At 37.2% G+C, this 17,525-nt stretch overlaps 1 protein-coding gene across 7 annotated transcripts in view; it reads left to right on the forward strand.

The window, feature by feature from the left end:
- MAPK8 (mitogen-activated protein kinase 8) overlaps nt 1–17,170 on the forward strand; it is a 175,108-nt gene extending 157,938 nt beyond the window's left edge. For 5 of the 7 annotated variants that reach the window (XM_064430754.1, XM_064430752.1, XM_064430756.1 and 2 more), the window contains 10 exons: nt 479–608; nt 1,793–1,851; nt 1,962–2,100; nt 6,615–6,780; nt 11,226–11,297; nt 13,148–13,330; nt 14,116–14,240; nt 15,189–15,252; nt 15,961–16,038; nt 16,450–17,170. In XM_064430754.1, the coding sequence (XP_064286824.1) occupies nt 479–608; nt 1,793–1,851; nt 1,962–2,100; nt 6,615–6,780; nt 11,226–11,297; nt 13,148–13,330; nt 14,116–14,240; nt 15,189–15,252; nt 15,961–16,038; nt 16,450–16,595 (1,162 nt within the window). In that variant the 3' untranslated portion in view covers nt 16,596–17,170. Of the gene's footprint in view, nt 1–478; nt 609–1,792; nt 1,852–1,961; nt 2,101–6,614; nt 6,781–10,809; nt 10,882–11,225; nt 11,298–13,147; nt 13,331–14,115; nt 14,241–15,188; nt 15,253–15,960; nt 16,039–16,444 lie in introns of all 7 variants that reach the window. The other 2 variants (XM_064430753.1, XM_064430759.1) reach the window with 2 other exon arrangements.
- The last annotated feature ends 355 nt before the right edge of the window (nt 17,171–17,525 follow it).

The following is a 17,525-nucleotide window of genomic DNA, read 5'->3' on the forward strand; positions in this document are numbered from 1 at the left end:
TTAACATTTTTTTTTGTCTTGACTTTGATGCTGTCATTGTCACCAGGATATTAAGCAACTACATAATTGAAAGCATGGGACCTTTGTATGACCTACTTTTCCTGCCTTCTCCCTTTTAGTGTGAAAATTTTATGTAAAATTGATGTGCTTTTTATGTTTGAAGTGTTTTGGATCTTTTGTAGATGGTCTGTTCTTGAGTGCCAGCAAGTGGCAAGAACTCAGTATCTTTGGAAGCAGAAATACTGCATTATATTGTAGAGATTGTCATGTGTTAATGCTCTGAAGCTGGGAAATATTTTTAAATTTTGAATCACTTAGCATAGAAGAGCACTTTGCTATATCACATTCCTAAAGCTGGATAACACTGAAAATTTGGAGTTTCTGCGGGCATGATACAAATTAGATTAAAATGTTTGCAACTGCCACAGCTTAAAGGACCTTGACACTGGAGATGTAATAATGTTATTTCTAATTACAGTGCAGCTTATGATGCCATCCTTGAGCGGAATGTTGCAATCAAGAAGTTAAGCCGACCGTTCCAGAACCAAACCCACGCTAAAAGAGCCTACAGAGAGCTTGTTCTTATGAAGTGCGTTAATCACAAAAACGTGAGTGCAGTGTCCTCCTTCAGATGTTGAAGAATTAACTGGAAGGTTATCCTCTGAAAAAGTCTGGAAAGTGACTTCAGACAAGATTTCCATTGCATAGTTGTATCCCCATGATAAGTACAGAAGGGTTTTGCAGAAGAGCTGTTATTGACTAGTTTTAATACCTGCCCAATCTTTAAATAGCCCCTTCAAACTCAGCAAGGGACTCAGTGTTATATTGCCAAAATTTACAAGCAGCTGTCAAATAAGAGTACCATGGCTGGTAAGTGCATCCTGCTGTTAGACACATAGGAGAAAAAAGAAATCAGCTGTAATACCTTTTTTTTTCTCCCTGGTGTAGGAATGAGTTTAGAATCTTTTATTGTGACCGCAGTAGCTGTCCAGTATTTATGAAGCTGTGCAGTAGACAAGATTGTGGAAATGGGAAGCAAATAGGTGATAAATTTATTGGAGTTGAACTGCAGAAGGCTGGTGTTGGCCATTTTCTTCCTTCAGAGTCAGATGTCTGCAGTCTTTTTTACCTTCTCTTTTAATCCCCCATCAGGAGGATAAAATTTCTCCTGGCTGCTAGGGAGGAAGAGTGTCATAGGAAACTAACTCTGTCTTCTGGCTTTTTGGGAAAACACTGTAATTTTTCTCACATGTGTGGTTTATACATGGATGATAAACTATTGCAAGCCTGCCTGATTCTTGATGAGCTTGGCCTCTTTCTGTACCTCCCATCTGTTCTTAATGCAAAATGTCCTACAGTCAGAAACTGTTTTTCTGTTTGGATAAAGTTGTTTCTTCACCTCTGTCAGTGGCAAAGTGGTATCTTTTAGGGAGTCTTCATCAGGTTTTAATTTTATTATTCCTCATGAACAAAAAAAATCTTACCAGGCCTTCACACTCAAAGTAGGAAGAAGGGGAAGAGTGACTAAGCTACTTAGGTTTTAGGATTTGAATATCATCTTGTTAACATGCTGAGTGTTTTTAAATTGTGATTTGTGGAGGAAAAATACTCCTTTCAAAATCATTTGGATCTGTTTACATCCTGTAAGGCCTGGTTGAGCTACTGAGCATCTTAAGCTTCAGTGTATACCAGGAGGTTCATATCAGAATGATAGTTACCAGTTTTGAAATGTTGACTCTGCAACTTTGTTATTGCTGTGATACCATTACCCTTCCTCTCCCCCTCCCTGCAGATAATCGGCCTACTGAATGTGTTCACACCTCAAAAATCCCTGGAAGAATTTCAAGATGTGTAAGTCAGATTTGAGCTAAAGCTGAGAATTTATTTTATTAAAAGATGATCAAGAGAGAATACAGTAAAATGGCAGCATTATCTGATTATTCTTTTTTTTTCTTTGTAAGCTACATAGTGATGGAGCTCATGGATGCAAATCTCTGCCAAGTGATTCAGATGGAGCTGGACCATGAACGAATGTCCTATCTTCTTTATCAAATGCTGTGTGGTATCAAACATCTTCATTCAGCTGGGATTATTCATAGGGTAAGTGAACTAAAATGTATAAATGCATTGCACGTGGTTTTATCTTGAGTATTTAAAAGACAAAAAAATTTAGTAATGGGAGCATGAAGGGTGTTTCATAGCCTGTCCAATAGGCAGGGAGAGAAAGCTGAAGGGAAATCATCACACCTTTATTCAGGGTAATTCAGGAATGAGCCTTTTGAGTGTTTAAATGATTTGATAATGATCTGCACAGAGCAAACTGAAGTTTTTTGCAGTGAGTTGCATTACCTCCTCTAATTCTGTATAATGTTTACTTTAGTAGTCATGGCAGGAAAGGATATCTGGAAGTGTCTCTGCCTTTATTGTTTTGGTAACCAAACCTGAAATCCCATCTTTGGAAAGAACTGCCCATTTTATTTCTTCTCCTTTACTAGCAGAGTAATGAATAACTATATATGAAATCTCCAGATAAGATGGTGATGATAAAGACTTGTAATTGGAACTTGGATAACACCTGTGTGTCACAAATCATTCACTCAGATGGTTAACAGGCAAAACTGACTACAGCTTTTTAAATGGCATGTGTGTGTTGCAATCTAGTCAAGAAATGTTGAATTTAAGGTTGCCTGTTCAAGTGAGCATCTTGTGTGTAATGATATTTAGATTAAAAATTGCTTGAGATTGTCTGGTTGTAACTTCTTGTGCGCTGCCACAGGAATTGCTGTGTTAGGATGCTTGTCCAGGCCAGTGGTCCACCACATTGTGACTAGGGTGTTGAATGGTCTGCAAGCTAGATCTGCAGTCTGACACTTCTGTTCAGTGTGCCATCTGTTACCCAGGGAAACAGGGACAATTATTTGAATGGAAAATACAGCTTGAAATGGGCAAATGCGGCTTCCTTTTGCTCAACTACTTCTAGTACTCATTAGCTGCTTCATTCCAGTGAGGAGCTCCTCACCTTCTTGCATGCAATTTCACTGAACTGCTGTGTTGGAAGAGATGGGCAAGGAAGAGGGAGAAGCATAGCCTCCAGCCAGGCATTGTACCTGATGCTGCTTGGTCTGCTTGTGGCCATTTGAGACAGGTCACTTGGGCCTTTTGCATTGTTCTGGGAATGCTCGGCAAAACTTGTTCACAACAAGCTCAGGTTGTTCCACTTACTGTTGTGGTACTCTATTGCCTGTAACTGAAAATAGGCAGCCCATGGTGTTCTAATGTATGTGCCTGTGGGTCTGAAATAATGGTTTGCATGCGGTTTCACGTTTCCTCTTCAATATTTATGTATGCAAGTTTAATGCTGTGGATTTTCCTAGGTAATTTTTAGTTTTGGAAAACAGTGTATTGTCTGTATATGCTAGAGTAGGTAAAGTAAGAATGTCTCTCTGTGGATCTTTGCACAAGCTTAAGGGAGCTTCTAAAAGTGTGCTTGCCTCAGGGTGGTTTGTACTCCTCTGAAGTAGGCATTGATCCTGTAGGAGTTGTGGATAAATTTAAACATTTTTACATTTACAGAAAAGAAGTATCTACTTAGGTAGTTGGGCAAGAGTAAAGACAGAATTCCTGGCTCTGTAGATATGGGTTAAGTCTTTGAAATTCTTCCTATCATACAGGGATAAACTATCCTAAGGAAACTAAATACAATTGCTATGTAAATAGCACCATATGTATGCATGAATGCATTTAAAGGACATGTGCAGATGCTTTTGAAGGACATTTCACTTGTGTGTCTTCCTGGTAGATTTTCACCTGACTTCTTCTTAGACTTTGTTAGAAGATTGAAGATATTCAGGCACAGCGTTACCTGCTGAGTGCATTGTGCCTTTTTGCTTCAAGATGCAAAGTGTCAAAGTTTTGTTTCTCTGAGGAGGAAGCTGGGCAAAACCTTGGAGTACAAGGAAGATATCCTGCAAAGGGGCATGTGTCACACAGACCGTGTGGCTGCAGTGGTAACTCTTTGTAGCATTCTTCTGGGCTCTCAGCACCAGTCCTTAATATCCAAAGCTAATTACTTTACAGAAACGTCTTAAACATAGCTGCACTACTGTGGCTGCCCAAGGAGCTTTGAATTCTGGCTATGAATCTAATGATCTACTTTAGTCATCTCTAAAGCTTTAAGCTTTTTTTGGTTTTGGTAGTTTCATGTGTTTTTTAACTGAATTCTTCAGCTTCTAACATAGCTGTGGTAATCTCAGTAACTTTTTCAAAGCTTGTTGAATGACTGAAATAATGAAAATCTGTATATGTGCCTTATAGCACTGGATACTACTTATCATAGAAGTAAGTGTTGGTTTTTTGTTTTTTGGTTTTTTTTGTGGGTTTTTTTTTTGTTTGTTTGTTTTTTATAGCAGGCTAGAGGCATGGAACAAGGCAGAGATCAAACACAAAGAGTTTCATTTTCATTCAACTTCACCTTGAAGTTGTAGGGGCAAACATAGTTGCCCAAAGATTTGACCATAACTTTGCACTGACTTTAACAGATGTTGGCCAATCAACATTACTGTGTTCCAAACATTTTGCAGAGAAGCAATTTCCAGCCAGTATAGAAGTACATGTTAATTTATATTTCACTGTGTGAGGATGAATGATCAGCATTGCAGAGTTGTGCCTCACTGACTTTCTGAGGGACACAGAGTGGCTCATTAGTCTCGCATGGAGGCTCTGAAACACTGAATTCTGCCCAATTTTGAGTACTTAACAAGGGGCCTAATTATGGAAGCCCTTCACAAATCTTGTGTTAGAAAGAGAAAGCCCCAAGAAGCCATGAATTACTCTCCAGAGATGTCCCTGTCTCCTTGTCTTGCTAATGGGAGATGGCCATGCAAGAATCTGTTTCTTAAGCACTGACATTTTACATTTTCAAGGTTCAGTGGGAGATTTTCTGCTATAGGTTCTGGTTATATTCATCCATCCTAATTAATTTTATCACTCCCAAAGGAGCTTTTGAGTTTCTGTTTATTTAACAGAAGATATATATAGATATATATATAAGAGATGCAGGTTTTGCATCTCTGCATGAATTTTAATGTAGTGTAAGTCAATTCATCATTTTGATCCTAGGCTTCATGACAGCTACATGGTGTTCAGAAATAAGAATGGACAGCATTTGGTAAGCAAAGAGAAGATCTCTTAACATTTTGAGTGTTAATCCTGCAGCTTTGGGGAGGATGAGTGTAGTTAATACCCTGAGCATGTGCCTGCCATTCTGCAATGAACATCCTGAAAATAATAAGTGTGTAGAAATAAAGCTGATAATAAAAAGGACTGTAGCAGAATCTGAAACATGCATATTAAATTGCCAGAAGGCCTTATAGAACTGAAATTCATTTGTGGTATTTGGGAATGGTTTAAGCTAAAGTTGTCTGCAGAGTCTTTGTGTGGAAATGCATGTGTGAATATGTATGTATACAAGACTTTTAGTTAGTCATTAAAATTCTGTTGTTCTGGAACTATTTTTGTTTCCTCTCAATCTTTAAAGCAGTTATCTTAGCATTATGAGGAGATTGCTGAAAGCCATCCAAGAACAAATGAAAACTACATAAATCTGGCAGAAATCCACCTTTAAGTCTTTAAGAAACAAAGACAGATATGGCTACTTATCAAGTCATTACTGCTCAAGTGCTGGAGTCCTCTGTCACATCTCAAGATTTTTCTCTCATTAAGCTCAGTAGAGTGTGGATAGGAAGTATCTTAGTCTTATCCGTGTTGTCCCATGTGCTGTGAATGATTTTATGATTGGCAAGTAATTCTGAAGTTGCTCTGTAGTATTTACTCTGTGACATTCAGGTGTGTGTAAGATCCTGCTGAGGTGATGACAGAGAAAGCCTGTACAGTGTTTGTATAAATAAATGTTGTAAAGGCACTATTGTCAGTAGGATTCAAGTGTAGAGGATAGTTGCCATGTTGCTAACCAAAATGATCTGAAGCCATGTCAGCATTTTCCACTCCAGTTTAAGGATTGTGTTAATTTTTGGCAGTTTTTCAATGGTGCCTTTTTGGGTTTGGTTGCCAAACTTAGTATAAAACCAAGTCATAAATTTAAAACTAAAACTATGTGGGCATGGAGATTTCTGTTCAGAGAAATACATTGATTCAAAAGAGGTAATGCAACCTCAACTAGCAAATGAACCTTTAACATTCATTATAATTCTAATAATTCTTGTATCAAGATGATTATTGAATCAAGTAATTGTCCTGTTACTTGTGTTCTGTATTGTAGTAATAATTATTGTTCCAGTGAGCAGTTTCTAGACCTTTCCTGAGAGCTAACACTTCTTACTAACCTCAGTTTATTTCGGACATTGCTAACATATCTTGTAATGCTGTTGTATTTTCCTTCTTTAATTGCTATATAAATCTACAAGCACAATAAAGGAATTAATTCTGTAATCTGCTGAATGCACATAAATTAATGCAAGGGGAAAAAAGCTGCAGTTATAGCAATAACCTAGTTGTGTGCATGGGATTTAATGTTAGCAATATTATCTTTTTAAAATGTGAACCACAGGCTACTTTGTGCTTGTCTTAGCAGTCATATATGATGTTTCTTTTTAAAGGATTTAAAGCCCAGTAATATAGTAGTAAAGTCAGACTGCACTTTGAAGATTCTTGACTTTGGACTGGCCAGAACTGCAGGAACTAGTTTTATGATGACGCCTTATGTAGTGACTCGTTACTACAGAGCACCAGAGGTCATCCTAGGGATGGGATACAAAGAAAACGGTCAGCAAATATAGTCTTTCTTTGGCATAGCTTTATTTTTTTTTGTTTGGCGCACCACATTTTACATGTTAATGTTTTTTTCAAGCTTTAGAAATTTTATAATTAGTCTTGTGACCAAAAATGCAGGTTCTGGATACACCAATTTGTTTACTCAACTCAATCCATTAGAAAATGTTTGCATTTAATAGGAGAAGAAATTGAGGGCCTTGTTTGTTTAAAAATTTAAATAACTTCCTTGGTAGATTATGACATCCAGGAAGAACTGGATGTATATATTCTTAATATGTGGTATGTACTTTGATATACCTTCATCTGACTTTATTCCTGGTGAAGAAGAAATTGTAATTCTTCACTAGATATGTGTACTAAATTTGATGCTAAATAACTGTATTGCGTATGGCCTTTCAGGAGACAGGGAGCATGAAGTCTACTAAGGAACAAACAAGATTACCTACTGTGGCATTGCTTTTTTATTAAAACCAGCCTCCTTAAGCCTTTTCCACTAGGTTCTTCTTGCTGAAGAAAAACTCAATAATATACTTGAGACAAGCATACAGAGAAAACTGTCAAGATGACAGTACATGCATCATAGATTCTTGAGGTCCATGACAAATTCCAAGGGAATTTTACTTTGCAGACACTTCCTCCTGACCGTACTCGCTCTGTGACCAGTCTGCCTCTCAGTATCTTCTACAGGAAAATAAAAAAAATCTGTCATTTGAGAGAAACACATCATCATATACATTGCACATGCAAGGAAACAGCTAGCAGTACCCATTAGGAGAACCAGGTGTGGTGTCATTCCTGACACTCCCTTGGAGTGGCCTGATTGTCATTCCTTTGGAGTGGCCTGATTCTTCTGCCGTTTCACTGCTCTGCTGTCCCCGTGCTCAGGCAACTCCCTGCTTTCCCTTGTCAGCCCTCAGGCTGGCAGTGCCCACGGGTCACTGTGTGTTTCAAACTCTGCTGGCCAGGCCTCTAGGGAGGCCCTGAGCTGTCTCCTGGCGATGTGAGGTGTGGCTCCTCACCTCCTGACACAGCTGAGGCTTGCTCTGCTTTTCAGCATTCCTAATACAGTCTGCAGACCTGCCTGGCAACTGCATACCATTGCAGCAGGTGACTTCAGGCTGTGTGTGAATGGTGCTAGCAATGAAAGAAGCCAACTCAGAGGAATGAGAGTGGATCTCTATTGCAAGACTGAGATATTTATTTGTTTAGATTGTTAGTGTGCATGAGAGAACCTACATTTCTTCAAATGTCCTCCATGGTTGACTGTTTTTCCTGTAATCTATGAGTCACAGGCTGAGTACAGCAATTTAGTTATTTAATTCCTAAAGTTTTCTAGATTTGAAAATTTAATTTTGTCTTTTCTTCCCCCAAGACTTTATATTGGCAATGTAAGGGACATTAAAGAAAAGTACCTGAAGCTGTAGTAGTGAGTCATGCAGCTGCCTTACAGAAGGAATTGATAAAGTCCGAACTTCTCTAACTCAGCTTGCCCAGTTTAAATTTTTCTCTTAAGTAATTTTGGGTTGCAAAAGTGTGAAACTTTCTTTCCACTGCTGGACTTAGATTGTGTTTTAGAGTATCCTGTCAAGCTTGTGACAATCCTGTTCCTTACAGAAGCGGGAGTTGTGTTGTGCATCATAAATAATAATTTACTTTCATTTGAAAAGTTGTCATGTCTTCACAAAGCCAAATACATGGTGACTGAAATGAGAGTGGCACTTTTGGAGAATGTAAATGTATGGAGTGAGTCCAAAGACAATTGCATTTCCATGAGTAGTGCTCTCATTAAACGGCATTTTACGTGAGCTCAGGTCTTCTCTGCCAAGGAGTTTGTGGAGCTGCCATGACAGGGAGATGGGTATCAAGGATGCACTTAGAGTAAGAACCATGGGCTCTCCAGGAGCCTCACCTGTTAGTATTGATGCCTGTTGTAGCCCATTACACTCAAAGTTAAATTAACTGTGAACTTATTTAGTGTGGAGTTAAATATTGAAAATTGACAGTTTTCTAATGGCTACATGGTTGTCTGGCAGTTTCCTGCAGTTTGTGCACTGCAGAGTAACATTTTTTTGCTGCTATACTACACAGATACAAAACCTTTAATTGTTTTAAAAACTAGGGAGGCCAAACAAATACATAGAGTTAACTTTTATGTAGGGTTTGTTACTGAAGGATGTTTGGAGGTGTCACATGAAGAAGCCGACTAAAGGACACCAAACTTCTCGTGCACATGCTCCTTAACAGATTTATGCACTGTTATGTCCGTGATTATCAGGAAGGCATCACTGAAAGACAAGGAAAGCCCTAAACACTATGAAAAAACTACTTTTATGTTTCCTGCTAGGTAGATTTGGTTTAAACTTCATTTTCACATGGTATTTTTTCTCCTAGAGTTATAAAAATCAGTAAGTTCACTTCACAGGCTTAAGAATGAAATAGACTCCTTATGACAGCAATAGAGTTTTTTAAAAATATTTTTCAAATCTGTAATGAGATTTTGGTCTTCTGTAAAAGTATTCACAGTAGCTTTGGTTCAGCTTGCTACAAAAGTTAGAGACCTGTAGTTAGGTTTTTGTTTGATTTGATGAAAGCAGCAAATCAAAACACCAGAAAACCTCTCAAGTTTGGTTTTGTAGGGATACCAAAAGAATGGTAACTTTATCATATTGGGTACAAGCTAATTACAAGAGATTTGAGTGTATTTTGGGTTGTGATGGCAGCAGGTTGTTTGCAGATCAAAAAGTCAACATTCAGAATTTTATTTAAAAAGTCAAATGCAAAATGTGGCTTCTTTGGGTCTCTAATAATACAAATAATTGGGTCTCTCTAATACAAATAATATGTACTTAAGTATTTGAAAAATGTTTTTAAAGGAAAAAGCACTAAACTAAGGTGTTGACAATATTTTTTTAAATGAGCAAGGCCCTTAATTTTTACCTATTAATATGCACAACTATGATCTCCTATCATATTATCTAGATACTATTTTAGAGGAACTTTAATAAAGTAGAAGGAATATTGAAAAATAAGAAGCAATATTGTTTGCTTGACATTGTTGAGCTCTTTCAGAACATTTACATGTAATTATCACTATGTGATTGTTGTCACTTAAATCCCCCTGTTATCTGCTTAATTGGAATTCCAGTGTCATATTTGACATAAAAGTATTTATAATAAAATTTCATTGTTTTGACTTCAAAAAAACTTTTGCATATGGAATTAACAATACTTCTGAAAGTAACTGCAAAAAAAATTGGCTTACCTGTACAAAGTAAATTTGTGCATCTTTATGTCTTCTGAGTGATTTATTTTAAGGTAATGTAGAAAATGCATATTTCATTTCTAAAAAATTGCTTTTAAGTTTTTCTTTTGTATAAAGTGTTATATCAGCATAACTGGAGACATATTTTAAACAAATTATTTGAACTGAAATGTAGGAGCATACTAACATTGTCATTAACTGATCCTCTAAAATTCTAAGTGATCTTTTACTGATTCTGTTTGCTTTTTATTTAAAGCGAGAGAGAGATGCATGGTAATGACTTCTAGGAAATACTTGATGTCAAGTTGTAATTGCTATGTAATTCTCTTAAAAAGCATGTTTCAATAGGCAATATTTTTGCAGTCAGTTTACTTAGTTACTTCTAGATTTATTCCTACAATTACAGTGGAATTACTTTCAAGGAATCAATCTGTCTTTGGTGCTTGAATCTATTCTCTTGGTAGAGGTAACTTGGAGAAGTGCTTTACTGTGCTTGATCCGTGTCTCTCTCTCTCTGCTCAAGCTCTTGCTCTAGCACTATATTAAACAAAAGGATGTTTTTCTGCCTTGTATTTGAGACAGTTAAAAGCTGATCCTTACACATGGTGTATGTTAAACTGTTTTCTTTGGTTAATACCAAGACTTGCTCTTCTTCCTGTGCTGTCTCTGCAGTTTATAGGATGCAGTCATGTTATGCTTCTTTTAATTTTAAATGACCGTTTGCTTTGCTTTTCCTTCTTTTTGTGCTACAAACATAGTGGATTTATGGTCTGTGGGGTGCATTATGGGCGAAATGGTTTGCCACAAAATCCTCTTTCCAGGAAGGGACTGTATCCTTGTGCTGCTGCAGCAGGTTGAATTAGTTAGGAAGTGATTAACCTTCTTATTGATGTTGTGTCATGAAGATGCATATTGTACAAGTTTTTGTTTTTTTATTAAATGAATATGGATTTTTCTTGTGATACACTTAAAAAAAATCATTTATATTCAGGCTGCACCTAGCAGTAGGACATAGTCTCTGCTGGTCCTGTAGTTAGCATACATTCACCTTCACTCATTTTCATTGCACATGCTTTTTATAGTCACTTCATGTATATGTGTGTGTCTAGATATTTTTATTTATTTTATTTTAATAACTATCTTTTATGTTAATGTCATTGCATTTTGTTTTCAGTTGACATTTGGTCAGTTGGGTGCATCATGGGAGAAATGATCAAAGGTGGTGTTTTATTTCCTGGTACAGATCGTATCCTTACCCTTGGCCTGGGATGTAGTTGTAAAAGGTCAAAAGATACTGCATAGATACAATTCCAGATTAAGGTGGTTCTAATTTTTAAAATACTGCTTTTAGACTGCCTTTTCTAATATCAGTTTGCAAGTTCATTTTATACCACTTGGGCAAACAGACTTATTTTTTTCTTTTTCCTTTTATTCCCCTCTTCTTTTCTTTTTCCCGTGTAATGTAGTCCCTCTCCATTACTTTTGAATGTTGTCACACTTAAGGTAGACTTCCTTTTGTTTAGATGGTGTTTTTCTTGGTTCATATGCATTGGGTTTTACTTTGGAATTCATTTTTATGTAGTAATTTACTAATCTTGTTTAGTGCCTGAGCATGTTAGTAGTTACTATTCTTTGCATTTTATAGAGAATGTTTACCAAAATTCCTAATCATCTTCATTAAGTTACACTCTGGAGATTTATCTTCTGTATGCAGAAATGATCCTGCAAGGAGCTTTCAGAAATATCGGGTACTTCTGTCTTTCTATTCCATTAATGGTTTGGTGGTGTGTATATGGGTTGTCCTGTGAACAGTATTTTAGACAAAGAGTCTGCTCCAAACAAACAGAACTAAAACCTCTAGATCCTTGCTAAAATTAGTGAAAATAATGGGACTTTGATATCCTATTTGTTTTACTATTACTTAGAGAGTGGGGTTTTTTTATATGTCATCAAAAATGTTTCCTGCTTTTGGTACAGGTTACTGTTTAAAAATGAATGTATTACCATTTAGGGGTGAAAATGGGGTGGAAGTTTTTGAGCCATGGTAAGGAAATCCAGAACATCCTTACTTTCACACAGCTCTGTCATTGCATGAGCTGCACCATGCTTTGCTTTATGCATCTGATTTGCTGGCATGGCTTTTCAATTTAGACTTGGTGCCATACAATATAAATAGTTCCTTTTGTCAATGCCTGTACTAAAGCTCAGCAGAGCTTGAGAATCCTTATATAGAGATCTGCTGCTAAGTTTTAAGAATATAAGAGAGGGTCTGCTTCAACCCGCTGTTGATTTGGGTAGCCTGGTATTTGGTCTTCAATGGCAGACAAAGAGAAAATGTTGGGGAGAATGTGAATTAGTGTATATAAAATTTTATCTGAGCTCTCCCCCAGTATTAAACCATCTGCAGCTAGGAATTCCTGAGCCAGATTTTTTGTTTCAGTAAAATGTATTAAATTCTTCTGCCCTGAAGTGGTCAGTCTCCCCTTTACAGTGTTTAAACTTCTCGGTTAAGATGTTCCTTATGCATCCTTGAAACTCTTTTAACTTCATTCAAGTCCTTGACAATATTGTCACTGACCTGTGTGGGCCAAGCCTTGGTCCTTGGTGTGCCCACTGGTGCTGAGTGTTGCATGTCCTTGGTGAGAGGTGGCCCAAGACTGGGTTGAGGTGCCAAGATGAGAATGAAGGATGAAGCACCCACTTGGGGTCGTTCTCAGGAGTGCCTCGGTGATGTGTAGTGGCTTGACTGCTGCCAGTGTGTGTTCAGATCAGGGAGTGAGTTCTCCAGGACCCAGACAAAGACTTAAGTTAAATTTGTTGTATTTAAATATTTTGTGAGTCTTCTAATATTGTTTCTTAGAATTATATCTTTTTCTAGACAGTAAAGATTTTGAGTGAAATACATGTTGCCTTGACTACGCTATCATAGTCTTGCTTTGTTTCACCATGGAAGACAGTAGTCCTAAATCATGATGATGAACTTGATACTTTATTATATTTTCCTCTGTTTTTTTCTTTTTGTTATTTCTTGTGGTTTTAACATAACTTTGTAGCTGAAAACCAGATACAATGTTTTTCTTAGCTGTATAACCTTAGATATTGATCAATGGAATAAAGTTATAGAGCAGCTAGGAACACCATGTCCCGAATTTATGAAGAAATTACAGCCTACAGTCCGAACATACGTGGAGAACAGACCTAAATACGCTGGGTATAGTTTTGAAAAACTCTTTCCAGATGTCCTTTTCCCAGCTGACTCCGAACACAATAAACTTAAAGGTAAGATCTGTCTTCTGTGTGTTGTATGTTTTAAAAGTTTTAAAATTGTGATATATTCAACAGAAATGTAGCTTAGTTTTGTTCATTGTAGAATCATCCTGCTTAGGTTCTAAATATTTCTGTCATGAGAGTGGATGAACGTGCTGACATGTGTTTGCCTCCATTTTCATATCTTCATGAAACAGCTCCTATTCTTGGAGCTGTCTTTCTATAAAGACATGTAAATATCTATTTTCCTCTTAATGACAGATGTCAACACAAGTTTAGAGAAAAGTGGGGGGAGGTTGGAATAGAAATTATGTAGGCAGAGCAGATCTTTGTTCTCTAGGGATGAGAATAAGGAATTTATGTTCATAATATATAGATACCCTGTGGTTACTTCAGTGACTTATTGGTTCTAAAGGCTACCTACTCAGTGGAGTCCCTCATGGTGTTCTCTGTGATTAAAAGCACGTGACAGAAAGAGGCAGTAGGGGCTTGCCTGCTGCTATTTGAGACAAGGCTGCATTGCCACCTGAGCTGTTTCACATGAGGATGTCACAACAAGGGACACTGTATGCTGAAGATGGATAATGAAACATGCTTGACCCCTTTCCCACTTGTGTAATTCTCTTCAGGTTTTTTTGCCATCAAATGGACCACTCTCCTAAACCTCATATTATGTGAGGGTTGCATAGACATTTAATTAGAACTTGATTACTCTGACCCTTCTCTTTAAAAGTTTGAAACTGTGTTATGTGTTCTGTATATGGCAGTAATTGAGACAGAAAATTTTATTTTTGCAGCAAGTCAAGCAAGAGATTTGTTATCAAAAATGCTGGTTATAGATGCTTCTAAAAGAATCTCTGTGGATGAAGCCCTGCAGCACCCATACATCAATGTTTGGTATGATCCATCAGAAGCAGAAGCTGTAAGTTCTTGTTGTATGTCTCTGCTTAGGAATCTGCTGTATGAATCCATCCTGCTGTGATGCTTGGTACAACTGCTTGACAAAACATTGTTGCACATTTCATTAGAGGCTTAACTGAGCCATAATTGTTTTTATTGATGTTGATAGATGTGCTTATTAGAAATAACATCAGGAATGGGCTGAGGTACCTGTCCCTGTGTTCATGTATCTCTGTGTTGGTATATAATTGCCTATCACCTCCTGAATATGTAATCATGCATCTGAAATATTTTCTATAGGATTCTAATGTAACAAGCTTCAGTTGTTTCAGTGTGATGTGATTGCCCTTGATGGGATTCTGAGGTGTTTATTCTTGGGGAAGTGAAATACTTTCATTGTAAGAATTGATACTATTCTTCAACTAGAAATAAGTGTTTCAGCAAAATCGGAATGCAAAATATTGAGCTTTCAGTTATTAAAACTAATGAACAAAGTGATTAATATAAGTTTTTTCCTTGAGAAATTAGTTTCAGAATAATTTCAGCTTATGAGAAAAGTTATTTGTTTAAAAAGAAAAGTTTGCTGATGGCAATTAAGAATAGAAAAAGCTACTTGATGTAGACAGAGCAATTATAATTCTGCTGCTCTCTAATGGCTGGATAGAAAATTTAGTAACAGTAGCTAAAAAAAACTGCTTGTGCTGGATACTGCTGCACTTAGGAACTCTTCTACCAGTCTGCTTCTCTGTTAATTATTACCGTAATTTAAGCAAATCTGTTAATCAGAAGAACTTTAAAGACTGGGTTAGCGTCTGAAAAACAGGCTAATTCCGAGTATGAGCGGATATATAGTCGTGTAAATATTATTTTTAAATCGGGTTCATGTTCTGAATGGTTACTTTCATTTTTAATTTATACTGGTTCTATATCCTTTTTGATTACTCTATGATGAGTTAGTTTTGTTTTTCAGCCTCCACCAAAGATACCAGATAAGCAGTTAGATGAGAGGGAGCACACGATAGAAGAGTGGAAAGGTAAGAAAGGCATTTAAAGTATAATAAGCCTTTTGGGAGTATGCTGGGTCACAGTGATTATTGTTATTCAAGTTCTTCTGAGCAACCTAATAGTATTTACTTTGTCTGCTTGGATGTCAGGGGATCAGACCAGTGCTTCACAGCCTCTCAGTTGTTGGGACACAAACTTTTCCTCCAAAGGAGACAAAGTGAACTAAAGACCTGCTCATCTCAGCCACCTTTTGCAGTCCATAGGACAGCATTTCTAGGGAGGGTAACTCTTCTGGACAAGCTGCTACAGTTGAAAAGGATACAGGAGCTTGAGCTATGTTATGCTGACTTAAAAGGACAAGTCTTCAAGTGTTCCTAGCTCTTCCTTTGAAGACTGCTGATGGAGTTTCCCATAACAAAGAAGTCATTAATAAAAACTGAGTGGGCCTTAGGACTCAGTTTAGCCTCAGGTCTCCAAGCAGCCTGAATAAAAGAGCCCTAGAGCAGTGCCAGTGTGTTCTCAAGAGTCCCAGACCACTGTAGCTCCAACAGAAAAGAATGTACTTTTTTATGTCACTTGCCAGTTGTTGGGTAGCCTATAATCTGTGGTTCAAAACTAATTTTGAACAGTAATAGTCCTATGGAATTTAGAGTAGACGTTTTAATGGGAGATGTGTTATTGATCTAGTCTTTGGGTTGCAAATTAATTTTTTTTCCTTCCCTTCTCTGCATTTTCAGAGTTGATATACAAGGAAGTCATGGACCTGGAGGAGAGAACCAAGAACGGGGTTATACGTGGCCAACCAGCCCCTTTAGGTTGGTTACAATAAAAGCACAGTACAAGGCTCCACTGAGTTTTAGGTCAGGAGGGAGTAGAGCTGACCAAGACATACAAAAGTAACCTAACTCAAAAATAGGGTTGTTGACCTGAGACATTGTATATTTGAGTGGAATATTCAGGGCTGGCATCATTTTATTGATCTGTTCAATCCTCATATCATTGTCCCTGTGTAATTGATTCAGTTCCTGACATACCATCTGTTGTAAGCCCCACATTAAAGTGTTGTGGGTTTTATTTATTTTTCAGTGGATTGAGACACATCTCTTCAAACTTTCAAACAAAAACAGGGAAAAGTAACAGCTATTAGGAAGAGAGAAACTAATGCAAGTACTGAACTGTGCAACTGTATCTGCAACTGATTTGCTGTTTTGTTTCTCATAGCACAGGTGCAGCAATGATCAATGGCTCTCAACACCCATCTTCATCGTCATCTGTCAATGATGTGTCTTCAATGTCAACAGATCCAACATTGGCCTCTGATACAGACAGCAGTCTAGAAACCTCAGCTGGACCTCTGGGTTGCTGTAGATGACTACTTGGTCTTTTGGGGGGTGGGAGGGGGGTCCTTTTAGTCATTAATAGGGCACTTTTAAAATTTGGTGGTATTTTTGAGTGTTTTTTCAAAAATAATCATGGAATTCATCATAAAGTGCTGTAATTTCAAACTGTAAGTTGTGTTATAAGCAGCCACTTTTTTGCTGTAATTAACTGTAAAATATTAAACCTGGTAATTTTTATTGTGGTTTTAAAATCTGCATATTTGCTTTACTATTATGCTGCTGATCTTTTTTTACTGAATTTATAAGATTTGTTTTATCAAAGCACATATTAATGTTGTTCATTACCATATGATGAATTATTTAAGATTTTATAGGTTTTCAATTTTTTAATTAGAATTTATTCCAGATGTTTTGTTCATGATATCCTTCAAAGTTTTATGCTTGGTCATACATCTGTGTCCAGGTGGAGGGGGAGAGAATTCAGTGCAGCCAGCTGTAGTTTCAGGCATACTACTGTGGTGCTGGGTAGTGAACAAAATCCTCTTTTATTCTGGCCACTTGCCTATAATACTTCAGCAAAAGCAACAATTAGTGAGGGTTTTTTTTTTAGAGAAACCAAAAAAAACCTTTGCAAAGTAACATTATCTGAATGGGTTTATGAACTTAAGAAGGCAAAGCATATCTTCAAAGCTGCAGAAATATCCAGCCTAGCAGAGTAATGTGATGTTTTCTGCAGAGTTGTGGCATGCCAAATCTTGTGATCACCATAAAACATGAGGATACTTCATGAATAATACATTGCAATGCCAATAAACTGTTTACTTCTAGCTCGTAGCCTGTTTTTGTACACACAAAATGAAGTGTATCCAGGATGTTTAGACTGACAAGAGGGAATATGAATATGCTGTAACTATACTTTCACGTGAGATGTGATTCTTGGGAGTTCTGGTTCTTACTAGTTT

This window comes from Passer domesticus, chromosome 8, assembly GCF_036417665.1.
Source record: "Passer domesticus isolate bPasDom1 chromosome 8, bPasDom1.hap1, whole genome shotgun sequence".
Taxonomy (NCBI): domain Eukaryota; kingdom Metazoa; phylum Chordata; class Aves; order Passeriformes; family Passeridae; genus Passer; species Passer domesticus.